A 25,447-nucleotide genomic window follows, 5' to 3' on the forward strand; every position below is an offset into this window, starting at 1 on the left:
AACCTTGGCGACAGGCGAAGGACGGCACTGGCTCACTCATTCCTCCAGCTCCAAATACGGCTGGCGCAGACCCGTCCGTATCAGGGCTGGGTTTGGGTTCTTCATGCTGCTTTCCAACCCAGAACACATCATCGCTATCTTCAAGGCCACGAAGCAAGCTGGTGCAAAGCCGGCAACCAGTATGGCACTTCGCAGAGCATTCGGTGCCTCAGTAAAAGCAGCCAAATACTGGGACGCGGATGACTCGGGTATCGCGGTTCAACCGCGCAAGGGTAGCCATGTGCCTCCAGAATGTCGCGTGCATTTCTGGACGGCTCATACCGCATAGATATTCTTGGCCGGAAGCCATCTACAAGGCTCCAAACGAGCGTCTCATTCTGGCCCTCGAAAAGCAGCTCAATGCTGAGGGTATCCAGGAACAACGGACACATTACCCAGACTTGTACGCCTTCGTTCAATCAGTAGTAGGCCGGTCCGCTACAAAGACCCTAATGGGCCCATATCTACTGGAGCTAAGTCCAGACATTTTGGATGACTTCCAGATTTACGACAAAAATTTACTCAAGTTCCTCTTTGGTTGGCCGCGCTGCTTGGCGCGTGGCGCCTATCAGGCGCGAGATCGACTTCTGATGGCAGTGGAGAAGTGGCATACCAAGGCACACAAGAAAGCCAGTGAGAATGTTGATAAAATTGCGCCCGAGGATCCGGAGTTCGACGCGTATTTCGGTTTCAAATTGATCAGAGCAAGACAGAGTGCGATGATGAAGATGGGCGTTTTAGATGACCGCGACAGAGCCACTCCAGACTTAGGCTTGATGTTTGCGTAAGTGGATACTGAGACCTTACCCCGGTTGTCGTCTTGAATTCCGAGATACTAATTGCTCCTGCTATGGGGAAGGGTAAACTCGAACGTGCTCCGAGCAATGTTCTGGTTCACACTCCACGCTCTTCGAGACGTCACTTTACAATCTCAACTGCTTGCTGAGACACATATGTGCCAGCGGCCCGATAGTCTGTTTGACATTGCAGCACTTGGTCGACAGCCTTTACTTCAATCCGCCTTTGCGGAAGCTTGTCGATTCTACGTCGCTATTGGTGTAACGCGTACCGTGAAAAATTGGGATCTGAAGCTTGGAGAATGAACCATTCCTGTGGGCGAGACACTCTATTTTCAATCGCAAGGCCGCTTTCATCGATGAGGCCTGGAACGCTATGGGCCATAGTCCGGGAAAACCACTGGCTATCTTCGACGCGGAACGTTTCCTTGTCGCCCAGGATATTAACGCCACAACTCAACGTGACGAGCCAACATTCTCGCTAGAGGGCCTAGCTGGATGCTGGCTGCCCTTCCGAGGGGGCCAACGTATGTGTTCAGGGCGGCATTTCACAAAGTCCCGGATGCTGGGAACATTTGCTATGCTTTTTACCAGATACGAGCTGGAGCTAGCTCCCGGTGTTGGTGATGTCAAACCGGATCTGAAATGGTATCCAACAGGGACATTACCGCCATCAGACAAAGTTCTATTTCGGATCCGTATGAAGGTCGGTGTTCAAATCTAGCACTGTTGATGAAAAGTGTCTATTAATCATAGAATATCTTCTAACATGAACCTTCAGCATAATTAACAGCTCATGGCAGAGTATTTGCAATGAAATCCACGATTGATACATATCTTGTTCAAGGTGTTGATTATTTTTACTGTTCTCTCGTTTTTTCTTTCAAACAATAGTGGCAGTAGTCTATGTTTCGGCAATTTGGACTTCCTGAAGCTGATCAAGCAATTTTGCAACCTTGCTCGTATATCATTTTGCAGACACCGGATTGGTTATATCTTGCAAATTTGTTAGTGGATTGCGCACATAATTGTACATGTTATCCTCTGTACAATAACAATAATTTTCTTTGCAGTTTTGCTTCCGTCTAAAACAGCAAATTAGCTTGGCATTGCTGTTTAAGCTTTCCTTTCACTACCAACACTTTTGTTACAGAGTTCGCCTGCTTAACAGAGCGCAATTTGAGGACATTCACAAATGATTAATAGCCTGCTAAATGTCATGATCTACTTGATGCAGCTAGAAGTTCTATAGGGATAAACAATAATTACTATCAGGAAGAGAACTCCAACGAAATACCCTTGCTGTTCTTGTTCTGCATTGTTTGCAAGCACACACAGGCGAAGACTCTTTACTTTTTCCAGGTGTGTAGATGATTCCTTTACTTAAATGCTATAATCGTTCCAGTCTGTAGTGCATAAACCTAGCAGGGCCATGAGAATATAGCTGGTTTCCCGCCCGCTATTGCGATCCATTTACAACAAGTGACGAGACTCAGCACAGAGCGGGTCTACATTGCTTGAACATGTAACCTTTTCTGAACCGGCCACAGCCAACTTCGATTAAAGCCCTTGGGACTCTGTGCCGATTCTCCGTCATGACTATCTTCGTTTTTCGATGGAGCTGGATAATAGCGTTGATAGTATGCAGTTTATAGTTGTATGCTACGGTCCATCTCCCTACCTCACCATACGTCTTGTGATTCACTCCTACAAAACATAGACCCATTTTCAGCCCTCTTCTTTGAATCTTCAAGCAGGCAAGCAGGGAGAAGGCTGGTCGCGAATGGGTCTCTTGAGAATGTCGCAAAATAAGAGTAAAATGGTCAGATTTCCCGCAACCAAAAAAAGTGACACCACCTAACCAATTTAAGCAAAGTGCCCATGCGCGGTACTACGTAGTGGTGCTGCTGCGCCAGCCCTCCAATCTTAGCAGGGCTCGGTTATTACTATACCACGTATTTTACCGAATGAGCAACTTGTGTTACTTTTTTGAATCCATGCCTCTCCCCAATGGAATCCTTCGTTACCAGTGACGGCAAAACATCCCGGTAACTCGGCAGGATTCCCCAAATTTAAGTCCAAGGGGGCGGCAGGGTGGATACGAAATAAGTGGACAGAGCTGATGGACCCCACGGACGATGTAACATAGTGCCAGTATATTACAGTATTTGGTGAACGCAGTCCCGTCTCCACAGAGCAACTCGCAGATACTCTCCGGAAAATTTCTGTGTTTGTGAAAGTGCAAGGTTCAAATTGAAGTTGGTCTATGCCATCTCGAACTACATCTCCACACGCTTTAGGGCGGAATCGAACTAGACCACCAACTTGACACAACCGAATCCAGAGCCATGTCCTCCTCGCTCCTCCCTCTACTTCTGACAGCGATAGCGCCATTAGTGGCCCGGGCGGCGGATACCAGTTCGTCGTCGGCAGTGCCCACTTATAACTATATTGACACCATATCGGGCTACGATGAGCTGTCGACGTGCGCAGAGAATGTGCTGTCAACTATTGTGCGTGCACAATATAGCGGCTGCGGAGACCATGGTGCCTTGACTAGCTACACCTGCTTCTGTACGGACAGCTCTTCTCTCTTCAGCTACGAGATCACGTCGGCCATCTCCGAGTCTTGCGCTACATCCATCTGGTCAGCGCAAGCCACGAGCGCGATCCAAATCTTCAATTCATACTGTGATCTAGGGGTGGAGGCTGGATTGGTTCCAGCTACAGCTAGTGAGTGGAGAAACTCGGGTCCAAGGGTCGCGTATCAAAAATAGGCTGTCCTGTTGACTTGAGGAACAAGTAGCCGCTACAGCGAGCGCTACAGCATCCGCAACACCTGCTGCAACGGCCTCGACAGCCGCTTCTGCGACAGCATCTGCGACGACTTCCACGGCCTCATCCGCTGTTGTCTCGTCGACAAACGGGTCGGCTTCATCGAACGATTCCAGAACCACCGCGATCGCAGCAGGCGTGGCAGTCCCTGTAGGCGTCATAGGGCTCTCGCTCATTGGCTGCTTGCTCTGGCGTCGGATTCAGAACAAACGGCGGGGGGCTAGAGAGGACAAGCAACGGCGGCTCGAGTCAGTGCCTCAGGAGACACTCGCCGACCGGTTTGGGCCCTGGGGATATCAGCAGCAGGGACAAAGCTTCTCGCAAGATCCAGCTGAATTGCCCAATCAACACCTAGCAAAGCAGAGTGCTGGATATCCACAAGAACTACCCGGTCAAATGCCGCCGACAGCGGAGCTGGATGGGAGTCCAAAGACGACATTCTAGCTTATGAAGAGTACAAAAAAGTTGACAAAGAGTACTAAAGATTGTTAAGGGATACAACATTATGACTCATTCAATATTGAACAAGTAGGCTATGATAAGTCACAAGCAACTGGGACCAAGTATTAAAACTGAGTATCTATCATCCGAGCTTAGATGAGGAATAATTACATAGCCCTTGTTAGTGTTAGGGTCACTCAGCGTATCAAAAAAACTGCTTACTTCAAGCATTGGACTAGTAAATAATTAATACGAAAGAGGCATGAATGCGAGTGAATCAGTTTACAGAGCTAAATACGCAACTATACGTTTGCTATCATCGGATAGAATAACATTATATGGAGGCTTTTCAGCAGTGACCCTATCCCTCTTGCTGTTGTATTGAAGACATCAAGACTGCTATTTCACCTTGGACTAATGTATGCTTTCCGATCAGTTCCTCCTTCTGATAGAACTAGTTAGAAGAGGAGACTTATAGACAAAAATGCAAATGTGATACTCCACATGTCACTAGTGACAGGACTTAGATGGGCATTTTGGCTAGGAGTATTGACAAAGGCACAAACTATTCGAGGGGTGCGATTAACAGAGTAAACACGGTTCTTTTGCACATGGAGCAAAGGGATAATGCGGAGTATTCTTCATGTGACACTAGGTATGCATCAGGCATCACATTGTTCGGCCAGGGTAGATGTCGGGCTGAAGCAGGCACTTACTAACCTCTCACTGCACAAGACAAATTTAGCACGTGTGCAAGCTGGCGGGTCCAGGTACAGCAACAGTATAGCGAGCTATACGAAAGCCAACAGTTCTAGTATGCTGAATTATGTGCCAGTAATGAGAAACGTAGTACGTGGGTATTAGACATTAAATAATACTATAGTGCAGAATATGTCCTCATATATGATCTGGAACTCAGATCCGCGGCCTTACCAAACGCACTCCAGCCTTCGATGCGCTTCTGATGACACACTCCGAGCCTCACGTGTAACCGAATTGGTCCTCGTGGCCCCGATGCCTCCTTTGTTCATGGAACACTAGCAAACTTCTCATGAAGTGTCAACACAGCCTCATCTGCGTCATTCAGAAACTTCTCGAATCCCGATGTGGTAGGCGATTGAGGCAGATCCCTGAACTCGAACAAAGGCACCGCACGCTGTGTCTTGTACATATTCTCTGTCTGTGTTCCAAGCCCTCCAATAGACTTGTCAAGACTAGAGTCGAGATTGGACAGTGCATCTTGAGTGCCGCTTCCGGTACCAATGCCCTGGATCCTATTAAATCTGTCAGCTAATAATTACGTTTCCGATTTGCATCATATTCGAGGGCTTGAGAAGTGTAGAGCATTCGGGGCATCTGAGGTTGGATTGTCCGGGGTTTTTGGAATGAGCCGATGCTTCGAACTCAACTTTTACCGTACCAAGTTTTGACATTAACCGAGTTTTCGGAGTTTTGGAAATTCAACTTGGCGAATTCGCCGTTGGGAACTGGCTTCGTGACGCTGCCGGAGCAGTAGGTCTTATCTAGGCTACACAAGCTATCAGTCTAGGAATCATAATGAATTCGAATGACTTACGTAGTGGTCGTGCTCCCGCTACTCTTTGCTGATTGGTAACACGCAAGAATGTTGAAGAGGTCGTAGAGGTCGCCTGAGATCTTGGATTTGACCTGTTTGAATATCGTGTTGAATTCGGTCCGAGGCATGAAAGTCGTCATGAGCTTCACGCTTTCGCCAGGGCGCAAGAGGTAGTCATTTCCAACTCCCTTAGCATAAGATAGCACCAGGGAGCAGAAGCCGAGAACATCATCGGTGACTTTGTCTGCTGCGATACCATTTGGGCTGGTCTGGAAGAAGTCCTTGGTGACAACGACGAGGTTGACGCCCCCCGGACTGTGATGTGCTCCAGTCCTTATGGTCTCATAGCCGTCCAGGATGTTATGTTCCTGCGGATCTTGCTGTTGTTCTTGCATGAGGCTGTATACTCCTTCGAGGGGCATCGGCGCAGTCACTTGTGCGTCCCATGTCACGTCTTCTGCCTTCCAATTTTTACTGGCGCCTTGAATCTTCCACGGATCGCAAACACCGTCTCCAATCTTGATGTTATCGGCATCGTCACCAGCCCAAGGCGACCAGTTCACCTGGCATTGTTAAAATCAGCTGCATGAGTCTTCAGCACTAAGGTCAGCCTTGCACTCACAAAATCTTTTGCAGCTACTGCGCCCGCCTTGGCAGCATCCCCACTGCCAACCTTGATATTCTGGCCGTAGAATATGTATTCCGCATGGAGTTGGTCAGGTTTGGAAGTTGTATCCGCTGTTAATGCCCACTGGGAATTCTCATCTTTGTGATCTCCAATGACTGCTCCTTTCAGCTGGTCACTATCTTCCGCTGCACAGCCTTTGTGTACAAGAGTAAACATTGCAGTCTCGAATTCGGCGCCAATGCCGGCGGAATGATCGAGAGTGGTCACGTTTGGGGCATTGCCCATGTAATCCTCAATTGTCTCATTTTGCAAGCTGAAGCCGCGGTGTTTCAAAGGTACAAAGGCTGCTGAGGCAGTGGCCAGAAATGACAGACAAAGAAGAAGACGGTGCATGATGAGTGACCAGCACTGTGATAAGATGGAATGGAACCTTGATAATGTTAACAAAAGTAATAATGTGAAATGATAGAAATTTTCTTGGAGGGTTCATTGATGTTCGTTTCGAGGGTTGGGGAGTGGACGGAATATCTCAATTTATAAATGATTGTCTTGTTGAGGACAGAGGCGGTAGGATGTAGTTATTTCAAGGCTACCAGCGAGATTGCTAGCCCTGAACCTCATAGGTCGCATCTCGTCCCTTCAATGGGCCACACCGTACTGGGCAGGGGTTGCTATACTAAGCCGCCCTTGTTACACATATTGTGAAATAGTGACCTTGGGGCCAGAAGCTGTTGGAAGGCAACAGCCGCCTTTGGGCCGAGTTTCTGATGTGCGAGGCGCAGGGGCGTCCTGGGACAATACTGGATGAGATCTCTCAATCCGTGGCCTGGCCTTTACGGCCATTCCAAAACGCTGTCAACATCGCAGGAGGTAGGTAGGAGCTCGTTCGGCCAAGTAAAACAATTATTAACGAGACTTTGGGATGGTAGGCAGCCAAAGAGGAAGAGGAAGAAGGCAACCTCAGACGTGGGGTCCGCACGACGTCCCCAGGCAGCAGGACTGACCGCAATGGTAGGACATCTCACCTCCCATCCCTATATGATGTAATTAGTGCAAGTCTCGCAGCCATGGGCGTTATGTACTGCCATCGAAGTGTTAGCGGGTGTTATCGCGCTCTTGTACATAAAGCTGACCACCCCCTCTTACAGCGCGCGTCTACCAAATTACCAATCATATCGAGCCCATAAACGAATTTTCCTTTCCCTTGACTCCCTTATCCGATTCCCACAAACTTTGGTCATTCTTTGAGCACTCTCTGGAGCGGTAAATCGCTCGGCGAAATCATGGTTGCCCCAACTCTTTCTACTTTGCCAACTGAAATTCTGGACAAGATTATTGAATATGCTAGACCAGAAGGTTTCGAGGGTATGACATTGACTTGCAGGCAAATGTATGAGACATGCAAGCCTTTCTTCGAACACTACAACCAACGTCGCGCTCTCCTTCAAGACTTTGCATACAACAGATACCCAGCAGACGCACGACTCTCACCGCGGAACCCAACAGCACTCGATCTCATTACACACATCGCCAATGAGCCGGTAGTGGCTCGCTACATTAGGCATGCAGACCTCACCTGCGATACCTGGCCTACTCGCTCGAGGCCCGTCCAAGTTCTACCAGACGTTGACAGTGGCGGGCCTGTGGTCGCACTCTTCGCCGATTCGCCCTATCTAAGACAGGCGGGTCTGGACTGGAAAGAGTACTATGCTCTGATCCAGGATGACTTGGAACAACTTTCTCGCTATTCACAGCATGCCGCTGCTTTTTTGTTGACACTACTGCCAAACGTCGAGAGCCTGCAGCTACCGCGCCTATGGCAGAAGTGTGAGGAAGCCGAGCAGCTACTGGGTACCATCGTTCACATCGCGGCCGCGAATCAAAGCATCGGTTTTTGGGACAGACCTAGTCTCGCAAGACTTGTCGAATTCGAACCATACAGCTCGACAGGGATCGGGCATGAGTTTGGGCTGGACCAAGCGATTCCCTTTCTAGCCTTGCCAAAAGTACGATCCTTTCATGGCCGCAGCTGCGTCACCGCAGACAACACTTTTATCGAAATTACCTCAAGAGATCCATACTTAAATTACGGTGCGAGATTGGAGACAGTCAGATTTGAAAGCAGCTGTATTGATGAAGTGGCCATTGCCGCCTTTCTCAAACACACCCCACGCCTACGGAAGTTCAAGTACTCGCATTGTACGAGGGGGAGGCGTCAGGACTGGAATATTTGCCAATTCGCCACGGCAATCGAGAGTGGGGCGGGAAGGACCCTCGAGGAGCTCTCTATCTCTATCCCTCAGTTAGATGGGTCGATAATTCCGGGCAGGGCGTCAATGAGAGGTTTTCAGCGCCTCCAGAAGCTCGAGTTCCCTCTGGAGATTGCGATGTGCAACGTTGCCCAGGTTCCATCTAATCTTTCTACAGCAGACAAGGACCTGCAACAAGCAACCGAGGACCTTGTCCCTGCCTCAGTTTCTCGACTCTCACTATTGTCGAACGGCACTGATCGCCATGAGAAGGCTCTTAAAATAATGTTTTCGAGTTTTGCCACGAGAAAGCAGTCTTGGGTACCTGCTCTCAAGCATCTTCATATATCTTTGGAAAGGGGGGCAGATGATGCGTTTAAGGAAGAATTCAATAGAGTGAAAGCAGAAGCTGAGGGAGTAGGCGTGGAAGTACAATGAAGTTGGGCATGCCGTAGATATCGGACAAAGCGGCCAAGGACCATGGAATTTTCAAGCTCCGAAATAATGCTAGTATATGAGTCAACAAAATTCGAGAGCTTCTAGAGTATCTCTCCTGCTTTCGTACGGTCAAGTGACATAGGATGGCATAGAATGGCGAGTAATGGGGTCTTTATTGTCAGAAAAGTTTAAAAAGAAGCCAGAATATTAACATAGCTGAAAGCTTTCCCTTGAATACACTGCTTGGGCAAGAGCAACTCATTATATTGGACCGTCACTTAAGGAGATGGCGCTGCTGCCAGCCTTGGTGTTGTCATTTTGTGGGAGTTCACTGAAATCTCGCTCAAGCCTGCACGAATATACGACTCGTTGGTATCAGTCTGAGTCGTAGCTCGAGGCACTAAGGATGTTCTCGCGGATTGTCGAGTTTTGTATCAAGGGTTCCTGACTAAGAAAAGCTGCATTGGCGATCATGGTGTAGATTAAGCTTTCTTTCAGTCACATTTCACCCAGAAGTGCCTTTATAAAAATACTTTCACCACAACCCACATGCCTAATTATAAATGTGTAACATGATTTGCAGGTTTTAATATTGCTGAGTAGAGTGTCTCGTAGTGAATCCACCCAAATGTGACACCTTGGATGACCACTAAGGGGTCTCCTACTGCCATATAGGAGCCCACTGCAAGATTTGGAAGCTCAATCGATCGGTTCTCGTTTCCGGGAAGGACATCCTGCTTGACCGAGTGCTTGCGCTTTGACGATAATGACTTGGATGGACTCTGTAATCCTCGCAGCTTTCTGACAATAAGAAGCTTTGGATACAATCCAGACATGCCAGCGCAGCACTAATCATCGGTGTTGTGCGGATCACAATGACTAATTGATCTGACAAAAGCTAGATCAACAATGGTGAGATTTATAACTCTCAGAGTAAAATTTCCACATTTCGCCACCTGAACAATACATGCCGTGCTACACATGTGAAATCAGACTTACTTTGATACATAAATGCTAACTTAGGGAATAGATACTATGATGTAAGCCAGACCTGTTTGTCATAAGTCCTTTTCAAAAAATCAATGCATAAATATGAGAGAAGAAATATTTCTTTCCAGCTTGCGAGTATGTTACCCCCGGGTAGCGAAGTGTGAAAATTGTACCCTTAGAATTGTATGCGGATGCATCGTTCAGTGACTGACTATTCCTCAGCGAAATAATAACGAAGGCTGCACAAGTTACCAACGGGCTTATAGTCTGTAGGCTGCTTCCTACACAGTGTTAGGATTGCTATCATTTCAACTGCACATGAGTGACAACCCAGAGTGATATTGCCAATAAACACACGCAGACATATTAGCTTGCAATAGCCTTTTGAAAGCTTTAATTGGCTTACACTAAGGCTTTGAATGGTTTTAGATATAGCATCTGTGAGTTCAAGCGTCTTAACCCCCTGGAAGGAAGTATTAATAACTCGTGCCAACGCCTGAGTTCTACAATTGTCTGGACATGAACCTTTATCAATGCGAGCACAGAGGACATTACGTCAACCCGCCCTGGATGCTATAACCATGTATTCTGAGCTATGAACCTTGCCAGTTACATGATATTTGTTGTGGATACTGCTTCGATGTTGGATATCGTTTGAAAAGCAAAACTGGTCGCAGACACACCTATTGCAGCGATGGTAGGGCCCAGGGCAGCCCTGCTGAGCTGCTTAGACCAGCGGGATAAAGCAATTTCACACTAGCAGGGAGGCCCAGGTTTCGCAAAGTGGCAGCACTCTGACAAAGATTTTCCATATCGGTGGACATGAGCGTCACAGCTACTGCAGCAAAGTCAGAAAGAGTAAGATAGCACGTGGGCTTCGATACCTACTTGATTCATCAAGTGTCGTGATGTTGAGGCTCAATGCTCTGGAGTATATCGAGCAACAAAGAGAACCCCTGTCTGAGGCAACGAGTCTGCACGTGTGTGAGTCTTGTACGCTCATTGTATTCTGTCCTGCATAGCTTACCGATAAGCTAGCTCGTAGTATATTCCGCTGCAAACCTAGCATTTATCAATAAGTATAGGCAGAGATGTATTTGTGATGCTGGAACCTACTGCCTGGCTAACAAACCAACAAAGATGAGAAACTAGGATCCAGTCAGTCCCAGCTGATTTCATCGAGTTGATGGGGATCATTGGCAAATTGAGTTCTGTTGATGAGAAATAGTAACATATACTTGAATACCATGAGGCAAAGATGGGGTAGCACACCTGGCAGAAAAGTGCATTTGGTAGCTAACATTGTTGCAACAGAGCGGAAATTCTTCATCGTTTGATCTGTTATTGACTTAGTTATAATGAAAACTTGGAGAAAGCCATATAAATGCTACATACCTGATCTCCACGCCCCCTGTGCTTGAGGTAGTAACACACTCGCGGCCATATCCTCGTGGATTGGGTACCTAGCGGCATGTCAGCGGTGCTAAGTATAATACAGACGAAATTGCAATAATATTACACGTCTCCATCAGTCAGACTCGACCGAAACAAGTTTTCATCAGTGGATTGAGCTACCAGAAGACACTGCGACCCAATATACCACTGGTTGCCTCGGGAGAGAGGTGTTGATATTGAGACAGAAGAATGGATCTTTTCTCCCATGCTTTGGCTGCCAGAATAAGACATTTCACCGTGGTATTCGAGCCAAACAACTTAACAACTTGGCCACCACGATCGTGTCCCGAAGCTTGCACAATGTCCTGGCGTTAACACAATCGAAGAGCAACGTTACCAACAATGAGCATAGATGGTCCGACGTATTGCGTGTGCTCGGCGTGCGACACGATGAGCAACAGAAGCTCGTTGTGCTGCAAGACCGTGTTCAATCCGACAAGTCTCTACATCCAAAAGCTGGTACAAAAGACGAACTCATCTCTGATTATAGACGAGTGAGATGATACTAACTAGTTTCAGCAAGGGCTAGGAACTTCTACGACCTTGTAAGACTATTTGCGTAGTCACTGCAGTCGCTGTGGTACTGGAAAGAAGAACAACACCGAAAACAAGATTGACAGGACAGCACTGTTTAAGCCAACGGCGAAGTCGAATCCTCTAGCGGATATAGGTCCAAAATCCATTTTTGCAGAGCTTTTTGATAAGCTGTGTAATTCCACAAGAGCGAGGTAATGTACTATGTAGGCAGTCTATAAAGCCGAAGTATTTCGAACCTGGGTATGGAAAAACATATACAGATGATAATAGTGGCGATATTAGATCATGGCAGCGAAACCACAGGGTATAGGAGCTGACCCGATCTCGTTATTACCTTCGGCACGATACTGTATATAGCTGACACCCCTTGCACAATTACGGGGTTACATGCAAGTCTTCCGCGTTGACGGACTAAAACTTCAATGCCAACAGGCCTCAGGTGGGTTGCTGTAAACCCTCGCAGCATGCGCTTTGATAAGCAACCAAGAGTTCATTCTCTGACTTGTTTCGGCAGCAAAAATTTGGAATAAGAGCGCTGGGATTAGCTATGATAGCCACTAGATGACTAGAGCATCTGGGAGCGGGATGTATCAAGCCTAATTATCAATTAGCCATAGTCATTCTGTCTTTCAGCATGGCGATCATCACCGTACTGAGATCCCTCGTGGCGGATTTGGTACCTGCGAATGAATTCACACTCGTCTATTCTATGATGAGTATGATAATTCGTGTTGGTTCCATCGTTGCAGGACCGATAGTTGCGTGAAGCTTTGCGTTTGGGATAACATTGGGACCAGGCTGGGCCTGCCTTTTATTATCTCCGCCTCTTTCTTCTTCGTCGGAATTACAACGCTTTCACTTTCTTCCTAGTCGGCTATACCGAGGTCACGAATGAAATTGTCACTCGAGAGCTATCGACGAATGATTCAAAGTCTGGATTATCAAATGTGCTATCCGAATAATGTTAAATTGAACATAGCAGCACATGCTAAGTATGTATTCATTATGCCGTACTCAGTTAGGAGGCATGAACTTCATCTACCACTGTCCACATGTTTCGCCGCCCGATCAGCACAAAGTATGATGCACTGATGCTGTTCTCCTCCAGGTTCGGCTCATGTGTTGTTCAACACCGACAACAATGATAATGCCTTGTTGCAAATGCTGTTGGAAGCGCTGGGTAAATGTGGCCAACAAATGACGACTTTGACTTCCGTGAGTATTGTTGCATGGTGCAAGTGCCATTAGACAGAGGGGAGATATTGTATGAACACAAGAGTATTCCGCTGTGAATAATACAATGTTTGAGCTCAGTCCCAAAGTAGCGACTCCAATACAAAAGCCACCGAGATTTTAGTTTGAGAATATTTAGAACCTTGAATAACCTAATATCTGAGCAGAGGACTTTGCAAAACAAGGTGATGCATGCACCTTGGGCGAAACACAGCTCTCGAATCGAGAAGCGGCTGATAACAATTCCTATAATTAACAAAGATTGAGTATGTCAGCAGGCAGCGCTGCTGGGTTCTCGGGTCGAGAAGCCGCTGACGACAATTTCTCCGACAAAGATTCACTATCATACTAGGCAGAAGATGATGCCGGGCCCTCGAACCGATAAGCAGCTGACAGCTTCGCCTTGATCAAGATTCAGTCATCCTGCCAAGCATTGATATACATAATACTCAACAACACATATATAGCTGCAGTGAAGAAGCAGGTCTGATCGGCCTCAAAATCTCTTCAACATATTTCCAACATTGACAGATACTCAATAACGGTCGAAGATGAGAGCGAACTATCTGATAAGCATCCGCTTTCTGGGTATGATTGCACTTGCCGCAATGCCGTCGATTTCTGTCGACAACGTTGTAGCCCCTGCTGCTGCCCCAATCTACGCAAGTCAAGTGATTGATCAATCATTTCTTGGTTTCGCTACCGAAGCAGCCAGTCTTCCAAATTTTACCTACACGGACTTCTCCCAGAACCTTTCAATGTCTTCTATCACAAGACAGGCGCCCCTGTTATCTTCAGAGTGGGCGGTACATCCCTGTAAAGTTACACCCGAGTTGTTGCACGATGAAACATCGTCACTAAAACCAAAGAGGAGGACTACAAGTATCCTAATGGAATGTACGACAGTCTTCAATCAAATATCACCTTCGGAAAGAATTGGTTCAGGGATTCAGTCTCCAAAATCTCCAATTCCTGCTTCACGTACCGCTGGCCCGCAACAACCAGACAAACGCAGTCAAGTTCACGCAGCATTGTATAGATACTGTTACACGGATAGGGTGCGCCTAGCACAATGGCATCCGAGTTAAGCGCCGGGGCAAATTGGCACCACCTCAGCAACGATGAGTTGGCGATGATCCTTCGTGAACACGTCGACCAACGTGCAGGAGTCTGGAACAGTTGAGCATCAAGGCATCACTACCAATGTAACCCTCGCCGTCTATAAGAAGGCGAGGCCAGGACGACCTGACTGAGGAAAGAGAGAGGAGCCTTAAGCACTCCTTAGACTCCCTTAGCAATCATCGTTAAAAGCCGAAGCTACTTCCAAGCCCTCTACTAGAGCCCTTGTAACAGATACCATGGGCAACGTCAGCAAGCTATACGCTCTTGAGATAGGAAACGAGGTCGATGTCTACGCGAGACAATGTTATAACGGCTCTTGCATCAGGAATCCTCAGACCTGGGATTCAGAAACTTATGCGGAAGAAGTGCAGGGACACATCGACTTGTTGACGAAGAATGTGACCAACTTTCCCCAGACTGGGCGTATATTCCAGATATTCGACAAAGGGACTGAGATTGATTGGCCCACCAATACCAAGTGGACACTGTAAGCCCGTCAGAGCTCCAGTTTGCTTAATACCTCTCTGATAATGAATGACAGTACACCATTCATGCAGAGCATCTCCGAGGTCGAGGATCTTACCAGAGTTAAGCAAGTCGCACAACATTAGTAGGTCAACGTATCTTACTGACCACGTTAAGCCGCCCAGAACTGACTTCTTACTTAGCTACCAGGCACATGCTGGCAGAAACGCTGATCTACAAAGTAAGTAAAAGGAACTCAATATGCAGACCGGATGTGTGTTGTTAATACAAATCCGATAATCAACTGCTCTATTGACACACGATATAACCACCAGCACAACACGAAGAGAGTTTCGACCTATGATACAATATTTGCAGACTCGAAACCCTCAGCTTGACTTTGTTTTGAGCGAAGTTGGAAATGCTATAGGAAGCAGTAGTAACAAGACTACTGATGCGATCCTTGAATCGAGTCTCGGAAGTGCTGTTTGGACTGTTGACTGGATGTTGTGTGTTATGAGTATTGTAAGCCACCCCCTGAGCAACAATGAGCTGAAGTCAATACTTACAAGGATCGAATAGAATGTAACTCGTATCAACATGCAGATGGGGCGTATCTTTGGTTTTGCTGCATGGCAGCCGAACCAGCTGCAGGACGCACCTCCTCACCTCAAAGGCGGGTTTTATGGCCATGTTTTTGTGGCCGACTTCATCAGCAACCAGGGCAGCTTGCGAGTTATTGAGCTGCCCCAACCATCAGGAAATAAGAATATCTCGGCCTATGCAAGGTTTCATCATGGCACGTTGACCAAGGTAGCTCTAATCAATCAAGAGTTGTGGTTGGGGTCCTCAAATCGTCCAAGGGCGTCCAACGTGTCGTTGAACCTGGAAGCCTTGGGACCAGACGTCCCGGCACGTGTCAAAGTACAGAAACTATGGGGACCAAGCGCCAACACATTGACAAACATTTCATGGGCAGGCTTAGATTGGCCTTTCAATAATATCACAGGAGGGGGGACGCCAGTGAAAGTGAGAAATGATACCGAGTTCTTGTCGGTAGTTGATAAAAGTGTCCAGGTAGCTCTTGATGCGACTACAACAATTTTGATCACTTGGTAACGTGGTGGAGGGAGGGAGAGAATAGACGAAAATCGAGTGAAGTCCGTCAAAACTTATATGTGTACATAGAAAAGACAGCGGTATTTACACAGAAACTGAAGTTTTGAACTTTCCTATCGCTCTTGCCTGCTCTTCCAACACCACCTAGACGAACGCTTTGCAGGCGGTTCGACGTATGTCAAACTACTTTGAGCGTCGTTTTTTAATTTACGTTGCTTGAGATGCCAAACGAATGCTGGAATTTGCGTCAGTTTGCAATGCAATTGTTCTAATACATCTCCAACTGTACTTTTTCTAGTTTCTGTCCAAAGGAGTTAACGGGTTGAACCTTGGCTTCTGACATTTTATTTTCGTTTCTTGCAATTCGCAAGTTGAAATGGCTATAACATTGTATAACAACGGTCGGGATGATAGGGAAATGAAAAGTAAGACGGCTTTAAAATTAGATTATGGCTGGCGCAAAGTGTGCACTAGAGTAGTTGAAAAAGACAATGTGGCTGACAGGAGCTGCTGCACTTGGAGAGAAGATGATTAGAACAGGGGTTGATCTGACTCCAGTAGTAATATTAACAAGCTGCTATGCTCAGTGTGCGCTATGTTTTAGTCAATCCAAATTTGCTTCAGATGATCAGCATTTGGGTACACCACTTAGCCTCCAAGGAGTTAACTGTCTAGATTCCAAGGTAGCTCTTGAAGACTGAGTATTATAGCTGTGGGATGCAGTCGCTGCATAATTGTGTTGTAGCTATGCTGGTAGTCTGGCTATCAATTGAGCACGAGTTCACATTCCGGGGGCAGCATTGCTTATAAAAATCTCCATCTGGAGGAAAATGCAAATGGCGCAGAAGTTTCCAAGCTTGAAATCTGTACAGAACATTTTCAGCAAAGTGTTTCCACAATGCTTGTAGCTTTTAATGTACTGTTACGCTGAGTAGTGTATCTCGCTTTTAATCGTAGCAGTCTGCGAGTAGAAGTTTCTAGCGATAAGAATAACTAATCTAAGTGGATGAGCCCTATCTGCACTTACTTGTAGTAATGAGAACGCCTTGGCTCTTGCAAATCTCAACTTTGACTTTGCTGTCTTTACATTGAGACGTGCATTGAATATCAGCAGCTGAGCAAGACATTGGCTCCAGAGCGCCAGTCAGCTGCGAGGACCTGTGCAGTACACAAAACACCCTGCAGGCTTAGAGCACTTCTTGAAAAAGTTGTTCAAGTATCAAAAGAGCCTTATTTGGCAAGTAAGTGCTATATGTCGGAGATATTCATGCCTCAATGTGTTGGCTCTCAGAGCGGGTAGCGCTATAATTTATCGAGCGCTATGCTCAAGTCAATATCATAACCTCTTAGCAATCCCTGTTCCTCTGTTAACATGTATGTTTGTCTGTTGATGAAATTCTTTAAAGCAACATCAATCTAGTTACAGCTCTTTGAAGCTCGGAAGATGCAGATTAACGAGAAATGCAATAGTAGCAAACCATACCAAATCTTACACAGAGCAGCTGCTCAGCAAGAAATTAATCACAAAGACCTCGCTGAATAAGATGAAAATGCTCGCCTATTCTCAGAAAGGCTATGAGCAGTACAACAAGCATTTGTGCTGGCATGATAGGCGGTAGAAATATGAACAGGGAAAAGTTGATCGAATTTATAAGAGTGCTTTGTATGGAGTATAAGCCGAATTATGCCAAATTTGATGCGGACATGCAGACTTTATTTTTAGTATAAGCCATAAGCTTGCATAGATGGAGAGGGATCGGTGACTTGCTCTCGGACCGAGTGCACCTACGCTGAGAACGCGAATTGGGAGGTCGAAGTTGAGCCGAAAGTATTTTTCAAGAACACTGGATCTGTGAACGAAAAATAATAGAATTTAAGCGATAGACTAACTCCAAGACATAGCGCTTCCGGAGCCTGCTTTGTAAAGCAGAGAAGACCGCTCTTGTGCTCCCAAGGCTATTATCCCATAGTATGAGACAGGCGGCTTAGTATAACAGCTCTGTCAAATATGTTGGGTCTATTGAAGTGACGAGATGTAGCTTGACGAAGAGCCTCATTGCTTATCCCTGTTAACCGGTTGAGAACGACTTTGTGTGACAAGTGCTTATGAAATTTTATAGGTCTTAAAGTGAGGTAGAGGTACATGAGCTGTGAAGGGTCGGCTCGTCGGCGCTAACTGGTCGTGAACGTCTTAGGGGGCTTTGAGGTATTAATATGAAGAACCAATCCCATTATTGTCGAGGTTGTTGCCTGCTATATAATGCTGAGAGCTGTGGTAAATTGTGTTCCTCTCGAACTCCAATAACAGTCTGACTCGTTTTACTTCGGGTGACCGTATGCTACACATATAAAAGCTAGCACATGGTTTCATGTACTGCCGGAAACATACTGGTCTTTGCTCCCGTTTTCAAAGCATAGTAGCAACTCGTTGCCGCTGGGACGAATCCCAGTACGCGTAGGTCAGTCAGTCAAGGTCTCTGCTGCATCTTCACTTCTCGCAGTGCACGTGGGGTTCTTGAACCCACCAGCCGCTGTAACTCCTTCATCTCGCTAAGAATATAAGTCGAAGCACCCCCTTGTGGACACCCCCCCCCTTGTGGACACCCCTGGCCAGCCACACCGCCATTTCCACCACCTCTTCTTTTATAACCTTTTCTCAACCAATTCTTATCCAAATAACTTCATCTTTTCACAGGGCCTTCATACGACAATAATGAAGTCATATAACTAGTTTGAGCTAGCCCAGGCTTCGAGGCTGTCAAAAAAGGCTGGTCTCAGAAACGAGCTGCACGCGAATACGGGATCCCGAGGACTACTCTTCTTCATCGCCTGGCAGGAAGAGAATCGCATCAAACAGCCCATCAACATCAAAAGCTCTTCTTTCCTCAGGAAAAGAAGTTGGCTGAATGAATTCTTGTTCAGGAAAGCCTAGGGCTTCCACCAAGCTACTCAGAGCTCAAGCACTTCGCGCGGAGGATCCTCGAGGTCCATAAAGATACTCGAGAGCTAGGAAAGAGATGAACTGAGAGCTTTTTGAAGAGAAATCCAGAGATAAGAATACGAAAGCATAAACAGATAGCTTCTGAACGAATCAATGGAGCTACAACAGAGGTAATACAGCCTTGATTTCGTCTTTTCAATCTTCCTTAGATTCAAGCTATCAAACCAGCTAATAGATGGAATATGAATGAAGCTGGAATAGCTGAAAGCTAAGGAGAGAATGGATTAGTTCTTGAAAGCTCTTCTTTACATTCAATTCATCGAAAAGAGCCTGAATCGAGATTCTGAATCTCAATTCTCGAGTATATCTCTGCTATAAGCACTTATCTCTTTCCTCTAGTAATCTTCAAGAGCTAAACAGTATAATAGTAGTAGTTTTCTCTCTTCTTGAACTTTTTTGAAAGCTGGCAGTTTACAGCTGCAAGCAATGGATGGATTAATAATGCTGTAGCTCTTGAATAGCTGAAAAAGATCTTCATTCCAAGCAGCTAGCTAATAAATCCCTTAGAAGCTAGACTATTGATCTTGGATAGCTATAGCAGCTATACAACTGATGAGTTTATGTAGCAATGCTATTAAAACAACATTCTGTTGATTTACTTCTTTCTCATACTTCTCATGTATGTTAGCTTCTTGATCTAGAAGTCTTCTCGTTTTTCAAGAGGGCATATAGATGAAAAGTTAGTTCTATAAGCTAGTGGGAGGATTCAACAGTTTTTGATAAGCGAATATTTCTCGAGATCTATCGTCAGGCTCGCTTGGAAAGCCTTTCGAGCCAGAATATCAAGTCTGGGTGGAATGCTTTAGGCTTATAGCCTGTTAGACCCTCCAAGCCACTCCTCAGCCCTCTTCTCCTCGAGAACACTCCTCAGTTCATCCAAACTCAGGCAAATTCAAAATGAACAGCATCAACAGCAGCCCAGAATACCCTGAAAGCCTCCTCAGACCAGCCAGTTATCTTTTCGAACGCCTCGCAAGGCTCGAGATTTATACCATCAACTACAGCAGAATCAGCACCAGCTTTCAACTTTGCCAGTACAACATATACTCTTTAGGAAGATATGCAAAGCATTCAGTAAGAGGAATGTCGAACTGGCTAGGGCTCTAGAGAAGAATGAGGTACTAGAAAAGCAGGCTAAAGCCAGAAAGCCAACTAAAAGAAGGAAGGTGGATACAAGCCCAAATTCGAGGTTTGCGAATATTGAAGCTATACAGAAGGCTCAAAATGCAGTCAATAGGAATGACGATAGTCTAGATGAAGAGAGCGATGCCGAATTACCTACTGATGAGGAGGACTGCATCGTGGTGGCTGATTAGGAAGAGAAATGTATATAAATCAATATATATATATATATGCGGTGTGGCTGGCCAGGGGTGTCCACAAGGGGGGTGTCCACAAGGGGGTGCTTCGACTTATGAGGGCTATTATGCAGGTTCTAAACATGAAAACTTCGTGTCGGAAAAGAATCACTGGCATATAAACTCAGGCGCTCAGTAGCAATCCCGGGATGATGAACATTCACCTAAACTGAGCTAGATGAAGATTCCTCCTTAACAGTTCTGTCCTAAGCTACGAATCTTTTCTCACAATATGCATATAAATACGGTCGTTGCAAGGAGAGGAGGGAAAAAGAAAGATCTGTTCAAATCTGCATAGATAGCTCGACCTCTTATTAAAAGAAATTGTCCAGGCAACACTCAATTGATATATACCCTAACTAAAACTCTATGTTCTGAGAAAAGAATTCCTCGATAACAGCAATCTTGCTGGAATTGTCAGCAATATACGAGGCACCGAATGAGTCACCTAGCCACATAATCTGAGACACATTTGGATTGCTCGCTGGGAAGTTGGTGAGACTGCCGCCGTTGGGGTTTCCAGTCTTGATAAAGTTGGCCCAGTAATCACCCATGATTGCCTGGATTTCGTAGTCTTGCTCTGTCCAAGTGTAGTTGTAGTATGTGGGCAGGTTGCCAAAGGTATACCACAGCTCGGATCCGTGGTACGCACCAGCTGTTTGGTTCGGGGGCGCGTGAGTCCAGAAGTAGACGAAAACATCATTAGTAGCGCCTCCGCTGTACCAGTCTTCAGCCCAACGCCAAGTTGAGACCCGGTTGACGTCTCGGCCGAACCCGGCATTCTGAGCGGTGGCTTCGGTGTCGTTCGATGCGGGGTATGCTTCCAAGAAAGTGTCTGTGAGGTTGCCCATTATTCCGGCATATCCCTCCTGATACTCCGTGAGGGTCATGTCGCTATCTGTAGATTCACCCTCGTTGTCTCCTGTCAGGATAGGCATGTCACCGTGGGCATTCCTGCGGAGGCTCTCCCCATAGGTGTAAGGCAAAACATAGCCATCAACAACAGGACGCCAGAGCGGCGGCTCAGAAACAAAGCCAAGCGTGCTGTTCTCGTAGACAGTGCCATCTAGGATAGTATCCATAGCACTATCATACTCCAAAAGATCATCCATCGAGACGTTTCGAAGCTCCGCAATAGTCGTCACGTTCATCTCAGCAACAAAAGTAATGCCCTGTTCCTCGGCTGTCGCGAGAAGGCGGTGGCTCGTGGCCAAACCGTAGGTTTCGGGATCATGGGGGTCGCGCGCGCCACTTTCAGAGATACATCCAACCAGCTTATCACTGGACAGTGGGCTGTACATCATGCTATGACACAGTTAGCATTCGGTCCCGTAAGTTGTGAACTAGTGCTGAGTGATTTATATCAAAAACAGGAATCGATCCTGTCTATAACATCCCGGATGAATATGGGGCAAGCGCGAGGGGGTTACTTACTCCAACGCACTTGCTGAACCAGCTGACTGTCCACCAACGGTGATGTGGTCCGGGTCGCCGCCGAATGCAGCTACTTCCTCTTGTAAAAAGGTGATGGCCTGGATCTGGTCAAGCAGCCCATAATTTCCGGACGCATTGTGACCTGACTCGGCACTGAGCTCGGGGTGGGCGAGAAAACCGAAAGGACCCATGCGGTAGTTAAATGTGACAACCACGAGGTCCTTTGCGGCAAGGTGAGACCCGTCGTAGGTTGGCACACTGCCGGCACCGCCCTCAAAACGTCCTCCATAGATCCAGATGAATACTGGAAGGTTTGATGTAGATGTAGCATTTGACGGTGTCCAGATGTTCATGTAAAGACAGTCTTCGGAGATGTCGTAGCTACCAGAAGAGAAGATGCCCAGTGCCGAATAAGACTGGGCGCAGTCGGCGCCAAAAGACGTGGCATTGAGAACGCCAGTCCAATTAGCCGGTGGGGTCGGCGCAGTCCATCTCAAGTCACCAACTGGCGGGGTAGCGAAGGGAATTCCTTTGTACACGGTGACACCGCTTTCGAGGTCGGAAGTAGCACCCTCTACCGTGCCGTAGGAGGTAGTCACTTGCTGAGAGACCCGAGGCTGCAGTGCTGCGCCCAGAGCGAGGGATATGGTAGCGAGACCTGCAAGAAGGCCGGGAGCGCGAGCCATTGTAGAGAGCTAGAAGAGAAACGAATGAGCGATTCTAGCGGATAAAGCGAGGTCCAGGCTTTATGAACCGATAGAGATAATAATGAAGGAATCGTCTTTAATAGAAAGGACTGAAGCTAACATATATATATACATATGTAAAATCCATTAATCCGCCTCAAGCCTTTCACAATCCCCTATCTTAGCAGGAATGTAGAAAGGTTGGTTAGCGATGCAGCTATTGTGGAGTACGATCGTCAAAGTAGGGATGTCCGAATCTCCGAGCTGGTGAAGTGCACTAACAATACAGGGCACGATTGCGCGGCTGTCACCTTATGCACACACACAATGGGCTGTAGTAGACGTAATGTCATCACCCTGAAATATTAAAGATCTTCATAGGATGGGTATATACCCAGTAAACCTTCATCGGCCCCTTCCTTCCAATGAAAATTGCAGTGACATTTCTGGTGGGTCTTTGTGCATGACCATAGACCGTTTCTCCTAATTCCGAGCAGCCGGCAAACAAGAACTCAAAGCTACAAACCCCAGTCAAAGCTTATCAAGAATATGGCACTCCTTATGGAGCACTAATGCTACATCAAAAGACTCAAATTAATCAAGGCTTGACATGTCAATTCGTAGTGGTGTGCGCAAGTGACCACTTGCGAATTCTACTTTGTCATGCCAGCGCCGAGATTACGCGTCTACTCTACATGGTTCACCATTGAATCTCGCCGATCTTTCCATTACCTCAAGAAAAGATGCCACTCTATTATTAATTGGTTAGCTCTCAAAATCCACCAAGATTACTGAGGTTCATAATTATAATATAATAAGCAATGCTATAATTCAAAGGTTCTTAAGAACGCAAAGACTTCATACTGATAAGAGCAGTATCAAAGAGTACATTCTATTATAGAAACAACACTAGATAACTAATACAAGTGTTTACTGCTTTGAGAGCTGTTCATTATAAACCTGACATGAACTACAAGAATAGTGAGTGGACCTGGAAAGCTGGATGTCAGATTCAATACTCAGCACAGTGCTGATGTAAACAAGGGCTAGGGGTTGAGATTAAATGGAAAACTAATTACTCAAATCTGCATCTTGACGTCATTTCTGCTTCTTCGCCTCACACTGGGTTAGGGTTTTAGCAGCGTGCTTTATCACTCCTGAGATGATGTCACGCAATAATCCGGAAGCTCAAAATTCTAGCTAAATCATAACACTTGCTACTTACAGTTGCTTTTCTCAGTCTTTCGCAATATGTATTTATTCCTCCGACGTGCGCATTATATCATTCCTCGGAAGATGCTGCACAATCAGCTGGCGCGATATATCAGTCTAACACACTCAACATTACGAACGAGCAATAAGGATACGGCTATCGTATCAAACCAAGAGGTCAAAGGGACAAGCATGGCTGAAACATCAAACTCCAAGGAGATCCAGCAGAACTCTACTCATTTCGCCAAAAAGACTGTCAAACAACTGGATGAGGAACTAAGGCTGAAGATGGAGGGTTTATCCGGGGAGGGGGGCTCGGCCGGCGTGGAATATGAGAATGGAAAAGCTGAAGGCCTGAGGAGGGGCGTTAAAGCAAATATGTTCAGAGTCATATAATACTAAACCGTTCGTTACTGCACTAGCTCAGATTAGAATTCTCAAATTGCGCAATCCGGCATCAGATAATGCACTATTCAGGCACATAGGACGCATATGTTAACAGCACTCGATTTGAATAAAAGGAAATGGTATTCTTCAAGGGCGTTCTTGTTCGAGCGAGGTTCACTAAAATGTTCTAAGCCGAAAAAGAAAATTGAGATCCACAATGCATAGTTTCAGAGACGTTTTCACAATAATTAGTAGCGGTGAATCACAAATCTTCATGGTAATAGAAATAGGTATTAAATATATGAAGGGGTTTCATTAGCATAACACCTGATTATACTACCTTCTAACTCAGACTATACATACTCATGAGCAGAATATTTTTTCATTCCCCCCCCCCCCCCCTCTCTGAACTATTTGGCTATCGAAACATTTTCATAAGCATTTGCATCAAGGGTGAGATGGGTCCTTGTATTGATAGTGCTTCTATCTATTCAATAGTTCTTAAAGCTTACTCAAACGAGTGAGCTATGAGTTCCTCTAGTATGCTTTCTATCTAAGAGAGTACAAAGATTAGGGGCTCCTGGGCCCATAGTATGACTTAGTTCGCCAGACGAGATATAGGTAGTCACCACCACGGCCCTCATTAATATCATCAGACTTGTGGTGCCAACCATTCGGGGGGTTCCCCTGAGCGTCAGAGGACCTCCAGAGAGCAACATCGGTGACAAAGCTGAAGGAGATTCATCAGATTCTGACAAACGCATAAATGGTTATAGAAATACTTACTTGTTGGCATTCATATTATTAGACCACGAGAAGTAGCGGTAGGGTCCGCCAGCACCCTTAGCAAGGTCGTCCTTACGGCCGCCATCAGAGTTGCTGCGGATGTCGGTCCAGATCTTGTCGACCATCATGGTAGGCTTGGGAGCCCGGCGTACAGTAAGCCAGACATAGCTGTGTACTGTTAGTATTGCCTTAATTGCTGCCGGAACTGATCGACTTACGAGCCTCCATGGCCTTTATTGATATCGGCAGACTGACCACTGATCTCTTCAATGGAGCCACTGGGCTTGTCGTCATCGTAGCAGATCTATCTTGTTAGGGCGTCTTCTTGACATTTGAGGATGGGGTTTCACGCACATCAAACCAAGAGAAGAATTCTCCGCAATCACGAGTGTAGTTGACGGCATCGCTGGAGGTCGACTGCGAAGGCATTTTGAAGGGAAAGCAGGAAGTGCTTGAATACTTGAATTGAGTAAGGCGAATTGGATTGAATGCTAGAGTGTTTTTCATCCGGAAACGTCTGAAGATTGATGTAGACTAGATACCTGGAGCTCGCTTATATATTTATCGGAACACCGCAATTCGAATGAGGCAGGCTATTCATCTGTTACGTGCGCGGTCATGGTTGGCTAGTGTATTGATTCTAGTTTCAGACCCGGACC

General features: G+C 46.3%; 9 protein-coding genes across 9 annotated transcripts; 5 read left to right on the forward strand and 4 right to left on the reverse strand.

Annotated features, from left to right (window-relative positions):
* Positions 1–103: 103 nt before the first annotated feature.
* Positions 104–1,560, forward strand: M406DRAFT_73632 (uncharacterized protein; the record flags this gene model as incomplete). Its single annotated transcript, XM_040925633.1, has 3 exons — positions 104–272; positions 346–823; positions 1,131–1,560. The coding sequence occupies 3 exons, from the start codon at positions 104–106 to the stop codon at positions 1,558–1,560; spliced, it is 1,077 nt and encodes a 358-aa protein (XP_040772176.1).
* A 1,512-nt stretch (positions 1,561–3,072) lies between these two features.
* Positions 3,073–4,155, forward strand: M406DRAFT_348469 (uncharacterized protein). Its single transcript, XM_040922393.1, has 3 exons — positions 3,073–3,569; positions 3,640–3,746; positions 3,788–4,155. Exons 1-3 carry the CDS (start codon positions 3,185–3,187, stop codon positions 3,893–3,895), a joined length of 600 nt encoding a protein of 199 aa, XP_040772177.1. The 5' UTR covers positions 3,073–3,184; the 3' UTR covers positions 3,896–4,155.
* A 984-nt stretch (positions 4,156–5,139) lies between these two features.
* M406DRAFT_73634 (uncharacterized protein) lies at positions 5,140–6,709 on the reverse strand (the record flags this gene model as incomplete). Its single annotated transcript, XM_040925634.1, has 4 exons — positions 5,140–5,386; positions 5,533–5,640; positions 5,689–6,251; positions 6,311–6,709. The coding sequence occupies 4 exons, from the start codon at positions 6,707–6,709 to the stop codon at positions 5,140–5,142; spliced, it is 1,317 nt and encodes a 438-aa protein (XP_040772178.1).
* A 905-nt stretch (positions 6,710–7,614) lies between these two features.
* On the forward strand, positions 7,615–8,991 carry M406DRAFT_229850 (uncharacterized protein; the record flags this gene model as incomplete). The annotated part of the gene is made up of 1 exon (XM_040915822.1): positions 7,615–8,991. A coding segment is annotated over one exon (1,377 nt), but the record flags the coding sequence as incomplete, so codon positions are not given.
* Positions 8,992–10,676: 1,685 nt separating this feature from the next.
* Positions 10,677–11,437, reverse strand: M406DRAFT_73636 (uncharacterized protein; the record flags this gene model as incomplete). The annotated part of the gene is made up of 6 exons (XM_040925635.1): positions 10,677–10,831; positions 10,882–10,967; positions 11,021–11,055; positions 11,110–11,204; positions 11,266–11,331; positions 11,389–11,437. 6 exons carry the CDS (start codon positions 11,435–11,437, stop codon positions 10,677–10,679), a joined length of 486 nt encoding a protein of 161 aa, XP_040772180.1.
* A 3,139-nt stretch (positions 11,438–14,576) lies between these two features.
* M406DRAFT_73637 (family 79 glycoside hydrolase) lies at positions 14,577–16,023 on the forward strand (the record flags this gene model as incomplete). Its single annotated transcript, XM_040925636.1, has 6 exons — positions 14,577–14,827; positions 14,882–14,950; positions 14,983–15,046; positions 15,184–15,330; positions 15,388–15,834; positions 15,994–16,023. The coding sequence occupies 6 exons, from the start codon at positions 14,577–14,579 to the stop codon at positions 16,021–16,023; spliced, it is 1,008 nt and encodes a 335-aa protein (XP_040772181.1).
* Positions 16,024–20,642: 4,619 nt separating this feature from the next.
* M406DRAFT_267336 (alpha/beta-hydrolase) lies at positions 20,643–22,403 on the reverse strand (the record flags this gene model as incomplete). The annotated part of the gene is made up of 2 exons (XM_040917872.1): positions 20,643–21,588; positions 21,718–22,403. 2 exons carry the CDS (start codon positions 22,401–22,403, stop codon positions 20,643–20,645), a joined length of 1,632 nt encoding a protein of 543 aa, XP_040772182.1.
* A 965-nt stretch (positions 22,404–23,368) lies between these two features.
* Positions 23,369–24,011, forward strand: M406DRAFT_73639 (uncharacterized protein; the record flags this gene model as incomplete). Its single annotated transcript, XM_040925637.1, has 2 exons — positions 23,369–23,384; positions 23,644–24,011. The coding sequence occupies 2 exons, from the start codon at positions 23,369–23,371 to the stop codon at positions 24,009–24,011; spliced, it is 384 nt and encodes a 127-aa protein (XP_040772183.1).
* Positions 24,012–24,572: 561 nt separating this feature from the next.
* Positions 24,573–25,217, reverse strand: M406DRAFT_73640 (uncharacterized protein; the record flags this gene model as incomplete). The annotated part of the gene is made up of 4 exons (XM_040925638.1): positions 24,573–24,732; positions 24,789–24,956; positions 25,007–25,092; positions 25,143–25,217. The coding sequence occupies 4 exons, from the start codon at positions 25,215–25,217 to the stop codon at positions 24,573–24,575; spliced, it is 489 nt and encodes a 162-aa protein (XP_040772184.1).
* Between the last annotated feature and the right edge of the window lie 230 nt (positions 25,218–25,447).

Source organism: Cryphonectria parasitica (assembly GCF_011745365.1).
Source record: "Cryphonectria parasitica EP155 unplaced genomic scaffold M406scaffold_9, whole genome shotgun sequence".
Taxonomy (NCBI): Eukaryota; Fungi; Ascomycota; class Sordariomycetes; order Diaporthales; family Cryphonectriaceae; genus Cryphonectria; species Cryphonectria parasitica.